The 9,239-nt window shown below is 40.4% G+C and overlaps 2 protein-coding genes across 2 annotated transcripts; one reads left to right on the top strand and one right to left on the bottom strand.

Moving 5' to 3' along the window:
* The first annotated feature begins 4,136 nt into the window (after positions 1-4,136).
* Positions 4,137-4,706, top strand: LOC137963386 (uncharacterized). The gene has a single exon (XM_068810510.1). It carries the CDS (start codon positions 4,137-4,139, stop codon positions 4,704-4,706), a length of 570 nt encoding a protein of 189 aa, XP_068666611.1.
* Positions 4,707-6,925: 2,219 nt separating this feature from the next.
* Positions 6,926-8,957, bottom strand: LOC137961871 (probable membrane-associated kinase regulator 2). Its single transcript, XM_068808477.1, has 2 exons — positions 7,514-8,957; positions 6,926-7,385 (listed from the first exon to the last, which is right to left on the bottom strand). Exons 1-2 carry the CDS (start codon positions 8,940-8,942, stop codon positions 7,282-7,284), a joined length of 1,533 nt encoding a protein of 510 aa, XP_068664578.1. The 5' UTR covers positions 8,943-8,957; the 3' UTR covers positions 6,926-7,281.
* Between the last annotated feature and the right edge of the window lie 282 nt (positions 8,958-9,239).

A 9,239-nucleotide genomic window follows, 5' to 3' on the forward strand; every position in this document is an offset into this window, starting at 1 on the left:
TAACGGGGAATGTCAGTTTAATACATTGCATAAAGACGACCGTCATTGAATCTATGGAAAGGCATGGCTGCCCATCCATCCATCCATTGACGAAAGTGTTATCGTTGATCAGTCCAATCTGTGCGAATAGGTTTGTGTGTCCCCCCCTGACTGGAGGGTCAACCGGTCACAATTAATAAACATTTTTTGGGTTCTTGACAATTTCAAGCTCTACACCAATGGAAGCTCTACATCAATGGAAGCTCTACACTAGATAGTTACTCTCTCTACACTAATGGTTCCTCATCAAGAATAACTTATGTGCCTCTTGGTTTATTTTTTAATAATTTTTTATTAGAAAAATAGGAAACTTATTTTTTATATTATTTGTAACATTTCTAATAGATAAGTAAAACGAATAAAGAAGAATCATCAAAAAAAAGTTTTCATCCTTGAAAATGGTAGAAGTGCTAGAACGAAAAAAAAATTGTATGATAACAATTCCTTGTTTTTTAGTTTGACTCATTATTCCTTTAGATGTAGTGATAGTAAGCAATTGTAATCATTCCCTGTATTGATGGTAAAATAGGAGTTTAAAGAAATCCGATCTATTCTAGCAAAGGTAATATGTGTTTCTCCACCTAATAAATTTTGAATAGTTGAGATACTTTCTTGCAAGTTTTGGAAGTTGATTGTCATTGGCTGGAGGTAAGCATCATTGATTTCATTTAAATTCAGTTTATGAATTTTATAATGCATCTAGAAATTTGGTATTACATTTGGTATCAAAGCTTCATCTTTGGCCATCTATCAATTCCATCAATTTTTGTGCAAAATTAGTGACAATTTGTTGGGTGTCTGACGGACCTCAATCACGCTGTAGGGTCCCTAGCCAGACACGTGTTGCATGGCTGATTTTCAATTGAGAGACGTCGCTCTGTAGATAGCCGTGAGCATCGAACAGTGCTTCAAAACGCAATTGCGAGGCAGTGTTACAGAGTGAGAGAGAGAGAGAGAGAGAGAGAGAGAGAGATGCCGTAACAAACCCATGTGTGCGCCGATGTTGTGATGCGTCTGATACACACCAACACTAGAGAAAGGAGACAACGACGTTGGGGTGGTGAGTCGAGTCCGACCGAATGAGATACTAGCAGTGAGTAGCTAAGAATGGCGTGACCAAATAGAGCTGAGACCAACACTGTGTGACCGATGTTCGGTGCTCTCATTGGAGCATTGCCAAGGCCAGGAGTGCCAGAGTTTGTGCTCTTCGGCTGTCCCACAACGTTGTATGTGCCAGAGAACCGAAAGTGTTCCCTGCGCTTGGCTGAAGGTCGAAGACGACCTCAAGCACGCAAAAACAAAAACAAAATGGCCACGTGGAATATGTTCAGTTCGGTAGCCTGAACTTGTAACCTGAGTGGGGGCTGTAAAGTGGTGCAAATAGCCTTTTAGGTGAGTCGGGTTTGGGCAAATTTGTACATTGCGACTCACACGTTTACAACCGTGCAATTGAATCGTGCTGCCTAGGCGAAGGTCTAGGTGACTCTGTTCTTAGACCAAAAGGCAAAGCATGAGGCTGCTTTTAAAGAGTAGTGATAACCTCTACTTGTCGATAATGGGAGGATAACGAGTCCACATGTGCTGAGTCACAAGGTGTGACACAACATGCAAAACAAAAAAACAAAAAATTAATTGAGAGTGGGATTTGAACCCACAACCTCAACTTAAAAGGTTTTGTACAATGACCACTCAACCATCTCACCATAAGAGTCATGATTTGATACATGTTATTGAAATTTGAATAACTGGAAAATAATATATTTGGTTTTTATGTTTTTCAGTTAATGCATATGAATTAAATAACTATGCATGCATATATGAATGTATAATGTGCATATTTTTGTTAATTTTTCTATAGTGAAAATTTTATTTAGATTTTTATGCATATTTTTGGTTGAACTAAATATAAGAAATTAATAATTGGCATAAATTTTAGTCAACTATTTTGATGTCATATTTTTTTTACATTTGAATAGTTGAGTAATATCCACAACATTCTTAATTATGAAAATGTTCAATGACATTAAACTTAGTCACATAAAGTTAATGACATTTTTTTTGATTAATCATGGAGATAAAATAATTTAACCCCATATGATGAGAAAGAAAATTTTCAAAAAAAAAAATAAATTCTAGTTGCCCACATGCCTAGAAAATTCTATTACAGATAAAATTATCATCCCATCATAATGTGATATAAATCTTTTATGTGTTATAATCTAATCCCATAGGAAAAATTATAACGACATGTTAATTTATTTGTTTGAATTTATTTACATAGATAAATATTTATTATTTGGTTTCTTTGCATGATTTAGTAAGCATGGTTGTTTATTTTGCAATTGTTCAAACTTTATCTGTTTTGAATTTTGATTCCTCCAATATTATTCCTCTGAATGGTAACAATTATGGTGATTGGAAGGAGAAAATTCTCCTAGCATTGGGGTGCACGGATATTGATTTGGTACTTTCGAGTGGATGAACCTCAAAGGCCCACAAAATCTAGTATCCAAATTGAGAAAACATCATATGATCATAGGGAGCGATCCAATCGCTTAAGTTTGATATTTTTCAAATCTCACATTGGGAAGAGTATCCGTGAATCCATCCCTGATTGCGCCAATGCAAAGGTAAGCTATTCATGATCAGTTTGAAACTCTTGACAAGGCATTAGCAAGCAACATGATGACAAAAATATGTTCCATGATATTTAGTGGCATCAAAGGTGTGCACGAACACATTATACAGATGCAAGACAAAGCTGGAAGATTGAAATTGTTGGAGCTTGAGATGTCCAAGTCATTTATGGTTTAATTCATCATTGACTAGCTTCTGTCTAAAGGTGAACCCTTCAAGATCTCTTACAACATACATAGAGAGAAATGGTTAATTAATAAACTTCTTATCATGTGTGTACAAGAGGAAGGGAGATTGAATCAAGAAAGGATTAAAATAGTGCATTTGATGACTCGTGACATGAAACCATTTAAGAAAGGGAAGGAAAAAAGGCCTTGTAATCAAGTTTATAAGGGTGTTGTCAAATGTTTTTTTTGCTATAAGAAATGACATATAAAGAAACATGTCCCAAATTCAAGCATTGGCTTAAAAAGAATGGTAATCACATCTCTTTAGTGTGTTTTGAATATAATAAGTTAACATTTCTTATAACACTTAGTGCACTGATATACCATATATTTAGGAAACAAGATGGGTTCATATGTGGAGGCGGCCGAGAACAATAGACTTGTCATAAATACTAGTTTTAATTTCAATTTCCTTGGTAATTCCCTTCCTTTGTATAAAGACAATGTTCTTGTTGGAAATATCATGGATGATGGGTTATTTAAAAGATTCCATTAATTTCATATTTGTCTTCTCTTGTTTAGTTGTAAACATAAAGTTGTATGCTTAAATTTTGATAATGAGTATTTGGAAGTTCATTCATAAATATATATGTCACATATGGTTATCATTCAAAGGAGAAAGTTACATTGTGATACGTAGAAGGTAATAATTGCTCTAAAGGACTTATCGTCGCAATTCATGTAATTTAAATTCTTTTGTTTGGGTATAAAGATATTATATCTATGGAAAAAAGTTTTGAAAATGTATCAATATTGAATAGCATATATTAGGTAACTGCCCTCGTACTGTTTTCTCCGCTTTTTCATCAATAATACTCTTATGCTTTTTAATTGCATGCACAAAGCTAGTTTCCTGTAACCTTGTTTTTTTGGACTTGGATCTCTCTTTTGAGTTCTAGAGCAAATCACAATGACCATCTTCCATTAAGTTTTGTTTTGGCATATCTAGGTCTTTGCTTGGCTCCCTTAAAAACGGAGATGGAGCAACGCATACCACGACGAGAATAATGGAGGATTTACAGAAGTGTAACTAATGAGCATCGCCGAGGTCATAGAGACCCACTTTAAATTGCCTACAACAAAGGGGAATCCCGTTAAAATAGAGATGTTAGCAACAGATAGATTCATCTCGATCCTGATCAGTGACATTCGATATCAATTCCTGCAAAGAAAGATACGAGAGGAAGATCTCTGCTCTAGGGTGCTCAAACTCGGTATTCTTCTTTTACAACGATGTCGAAGAAGGTCTGTATCATCTCCTGCTGCTCAGTGCTTGTAGTACTCGTCGTGGTATGTGTTGTTCTTTCTCAGACGGTCTTCAAGGTCAGAAATCCCGATGCCCATATGCTCTCTGCCACCATCAACAGCATGCAGTTCAATACTTCGGAGAATCCTCCGACTGTGTCCGCGACCGTTACTGCAGATTTGTCCATCCGGAATCCAAACATACTTGATTACAGATACAAAAACGGGTACGCCTATGCCATTTACCGTGGGAGAATCCTGGGAGAGGGTGAAGTTCCGGGAGGGATGTCTCCGGGGAAGAAAACCCTTTGTATGAATCTGACAATGGACACGCATACTGATCATCAGTTGATGCTGGATCCCGACTTCCTTGCTGATTTTACAACCGGTGCCGTGCCAGTGACTGCTTATACCAAGCTTGATGGATGGGTGAATCTGCTCGGCGTGTTCAAGCCGCGGTATGATCTTAGCATTAACTGCTCCATGAACGTCGTTGTTTTCAACAAGACAATACAAACCGGAAGCTGTCTAAGCACGGTTCGTTACCACCGCCACTAGCCACTAGCCACGAGCCATGGTTCAACTCCATCTTGTCTAGAGTTTCTTAAATTTACATCTCCATCCTCATTGCTTCCTCAAAAACACATTTGTTTGGTTTGTTGTGAAATGTGGATCCTGATTTTTCTCATCATTTTACGGCAGCCTCTTGGAGTATCGATTGGAAAAATGGGCAAAAGAAGACGTTTTTTTCTTCGCTTTCTCCTTTGCATTCTGTTGCTTTTCTGCAGAAAGACACAAAAAGCCAGGTTGAATCACAATGACATAAATTAAGCAGTAACTTTATCTTGAAATACCTTTGATCGTTTGGTTTATAGCGCTAGTTCTATATCATTGGCAGCAAAACACTTCAGCAACCTTGTATATATATTATGAACAACGATCTTGTTAGGCTAGGCCACAATAATCTTTCGGCGAATTCAAAACGAGAGTGCAAGAGAAAGTAATGATAAATTGCTATCTGAACTTAATTTGAACATCATAAAAATGGGTATTTACGCAATTGGGGTGCCTATTCACAAGGAAAGAGAAGAATTCTAAGAAGCAGAGAGTTGCATACTCCATCTGCGGTTGTGGTTCGGTGAAAATCAACTTAGTTGCGCGAAGAGAGGATCTTATTCCTAGAAATAACAGAAATACAGAGTTTTTCTGAAATTTTTGAAGGAGGAAGCACCAATCCTGATTCCTGTTTTACGTTTTCTGAGTTTTCTCCGTGGTTCCATACACGGTTCATGAACCGTCTTCAAATTTCAAGAAGGCCTTTTGAGGTGGAGTTTATGAGAATCGCAGGTGCATGAACGAAGAGATAGACTCCAGACTCCCAATGAATACATCCGTTGAATTACAAAACAGATGAAAGATTCATGGTCTGTGATGAGGACAGAATCGCCATTGATGAGCTGCGCACGTTTGTCTGTGAGCAGGTGAGCGAACCAAAAGCAGTAAGAAGTGGGTGCGCGCTTGAGATTTTTGTTCCCAAGTTACCGAAAAGGGGGCGGCAGCTCTGTCTTCTCGTCCTCTTCTGAAGTTCTAACTGCAACTCTCAAATAAATGTTGCTGAGAATTCGAAGCTTAGACTAAGAAAAAGAATCTGACAGCGTTCTCAATTCAGTCGATAAAAGAGTTTATTAGAAAAAATTTCGCATCAATCTATAGGCGTCCACCTAAATTAGAACAACAAAAACAAAAAATACAAAGTGTGAGGAGTGTTAAGAAATAGTCTTACATGAATTAGTAGATACAAAGATCTTGAATTTATTAGTTGAGAGAAAAAATTTCCTAAATGACTAGTTATTTTGGGATAAATCTTTAGACCCAATTTAACAAAAACCTTTTTACTAATAAATAAATTTAATATATTTATTTTCACTAATACATGTATGACTATTCCTTAATACTCCGTTCGCATAAACCATCTGATTCTAATATGTGAATAATTTGGGTGAAGCTCATATATGAGTACCTGTTATGATAATATAAGTTTAGTAGAAAGACCTATAATAAACTCAACATATTTGTTCTCGATAATCTATCAGAGGTGGGTGAAAAACAAAACTGGGACCGAGCCATCCTTATGTTGGGAGGGAAGTGTGAGAGTGGGCCAGAGGGGTATATCTCTCTCGGAGATAATGACAAAGAGAGGGTACCTTGATTTCATAAGACGCATCGACAGGGGAAAGGTTTTGAGAGATGAAAAAAGCTAAAAACAATTTCTCATGCCGGCCCTACATCCGATATATAATTTTAAGAAATGGAGCCTTCGAAATTCGAACTGGCGGGATCGTATCGGGTGAAAATTCTCTTTCCTTAGGGGTAAGAGAGCAGAACCGATACGACATCGATATATCGTTTCGGAACAACTTTGGGGAGGGTATCGTTGAAGAAGGCGACAAACTGCATCTCCAGGTGTACTAACAGAGGCAGAAAACAGAAACAGAGCGTCACAAACCAAGGGATCACGAGAATCAACCTACTCCCATTCTTTTACTCCTTTCCGTAATTTTGCTCTTCTTTATTCGTTTCCTTCCGATGCTTTGGTTCTTCTTTTCTTGGAGCTTTTTACTGTACTTCCCCCGAGCTTTCCACGACTTCCTTCCTTGGCTGACCGAAACAACAAAAGATGCAGCAAAGCTGCACTGCCGCTCCTTCTAGCTCATCTTTTTCAGTTTTGGTATGGAGGAAGAAGAAGAGGAATTTTCGACGCTAATTCTTGCACAAACTTGTAATGGAAAATATTAGGCACTAATGCAGCAAAAAAGCTGTTGATCATGGCTTTACACGAAATCAAAGCTCACTCTTCTCACATCTGCTGCAGGGGTTGGTTTGTTCCTAATCATAATCATCAGTTTTACAGTCACTGAGAGATCAGAATTCAGAACCTCCCTGCTCACAATTCGTAATAATCATCATCACCTTTACAAAAACTGACTAAACTACAAGCCTATCCCTATATATCATTCTAAGCTTTGCATAGATACAGCGAGGTTCTTCTCCTCCAACAGTCCCATCTCACTTGGGCGTTCCGTCTCTCTCACAGATACGAGCAAATTTCGAGTCTTTACTTCTCCCCCACATGTCACATCTCCCCCTTCACTTCTTTCGCTTTTTCACAATTTAGAGACTTGTTGCATGAGGGATTCCTCGCAGATCGTGGGAAAGACAGAGAGCCCTGTTCTTGATCTGCAATAAAACAAAGAAAACTGGGTCGGATAAAGTTCAAATCGTGATCCGAATGGGGCAACGCAGCAGTCAACACCACCTTACCCAACTTAAAATAACAAATGGAACCATTAACCCTTAAATCTCACCTTTCGAAGCTTTAAGGGACCTTTTGCAGTGAAGAATGGCGCTCTGGATCCCATCCTGTTGTTGCAGCAGAGAATCGTCCCGTCTCCGGCATTGAAAAGTCCCAGCCGGTGCGGCAGCAACTGCCGATGCTGATCGACTCTTACCCAAGTGCTTGCAAACAACGCGCAACCCCGACGGAATATGGTTGACTTGCTTCTGGTTCTTACCAGCAGCAGTCGAAGAAGCAGAGTCAGCTTCCCCTACCGCACCCACTTCCTGAGTAGCGGCCTTTCCTGTCCCCAAGCTCAGCTGCCCCGAAAACCTGAGCTTGTCCCCATACCTCTTTGAAACCCTAACATATAGGGGCTTGATCATCTTAATATACTTCTGTAAGACATCTTTCGAAAAGCGCTTCATGTCTGAGGAGGAGACGCCGTCGTCGGAGATGATATCGTCCAGCTTCTGCGGCTTCCCGCCGGAGGCGCTCCTGGAGCTGTAGTCTCTTGTGAAGAGTGACACAATGGGAACCTCCTCGACCTTAAACTTCACGGTAAAAGACTTACCGTGCTGCTGTTGGTGCTTCTGAGTGGCCTGCGTGGGACCGTCGCCACCGTCGTTTTCTGGCACAGATTTGGGTCTTTTGAAGCCCAATAAGAAAACGCGGAACTTTGTAGCTGATTTGAGAAAAGAACCGGGGAACTGAGACTTGGAGTTGGATTCTGAGTGAAGCGAAGCCGCAGGCTCGAGGGGAACAAGCCTGCCTTTGAAGAAGAGATCGTCGGAGGGTGACAGAGCGAGGTTTGGATCTGTTCGCGCTTCGGCGGCAGTTGAAGAGAGAGTGAAATCGAACTCTCTCTCCCCGTCGGTTCCATCCTCGGAACCAGAACCCGCGTCGTCGTCGTCGTCGTCGTCATCGTCGTCGTCATCTTCTTCCTGTTCCGGTTGTTCATCATCGTCGTCATCGGGGACGGCGAATTCGAGGTCGAAAAAAGGACCCTCGTCATCGTTGTCGCCGCCAGTTTCGGAGGATGAAGAAGCGGAGACGGTGGAGGTAGTGGCGGGGATTGGCGTGGCTCCACCGCCTCCTCTCCAGTATTTAAGCATGCTTAAAGCTTCCATGGTGGGGAAAGCCAGAGCAGAGAGGGGGCGTGCGGAGTAGGGTTGTTGAAGCGGGGGTATGAGAAGAACAGGTTCGATGGAGATGAAAAAGGGACGCAAAGGGGAGGATGAGTCGAAGTTGAGTAATAAAGTAGAAGCCGAGGGGCTTTGTTTGTTTTTTCGTTTGTTTAATGGCTCTGGCGGTTCTGATAATGGTGTGACAGGGGAACGGATGGAGCTTTTTGACAGGACGCTGGCGTGACTCAAGGCCACCTCCTCTGCTACATCCTTGGCCGCGGCCACTGGTGCAATCCGACCAGAGAGCATAAACGATTGATCATATTCATTCATTAATTTGTAAAACAAATTTGAAATTTCAGTCTCCGGGGAAGAGCAGCAGGTTCAGGGCAGCCATGTGAGGTCCGGTCTTGAGGCGAACTTCGCAGTCACTTGTACGTGTTTCGTTCGTATATACACTGTAACCTCACCCGTGGAGGTTGCCAGGAAAGTTGGGAAGAAAATAAAGAGAAAAGAAGAAAACAAAAGGGAAGGGAAAGCAGTTCTTTTCCTTCCTTGCAAAAAAAAAAACGGAAAAGGAAAAAGAAAAGAGGAGTTGCTGTTACTGATAGGGAAAATCAAGTCCGTGCT

The sequence above is a fragment of the Aristolochia californica genome, unplaced genomic scaffold (genome assembly GCF_029961685.1).
Source record: "Aristolochia californica isolate CCGP_79_NKW_82.1479 unplaced genomic scaffold, dmAriCali1.0.hap1 SCAF_4, whole genome shotgun sequence".
NCBI classification, from domain to species: domain Eukaryota; kingdom Viridiplantae; phylum Streptophyta; class Magnoliopsida; order Piperales; family Aristolochiaceae; genus Aristolochia; species Aristolochia californica.

Coding starts and splice junctions, on each gene's coding strand:
- LOC137963386 (XM_068810510.1), top strand. CDS start 4,137: ATGTCGAAGAAGGTCTGTATCATCTCCTGCTGCTCAGTGCTTGTAGTA.
- LOC137961871 (XM_068808477.1), bottom strand. CDS start 8,942: ATGAATGAATATGATCAATCGTTTATGCTCTCTGGTCGGATTGCACCA. Junction 7,386..7,513: donor GTCCCTTAAAGCTTCGAAAG/GTGAGATTTAAG, acceptor GTTTTATTGCAG/ATCAAGAACAGGGCTCTCTG.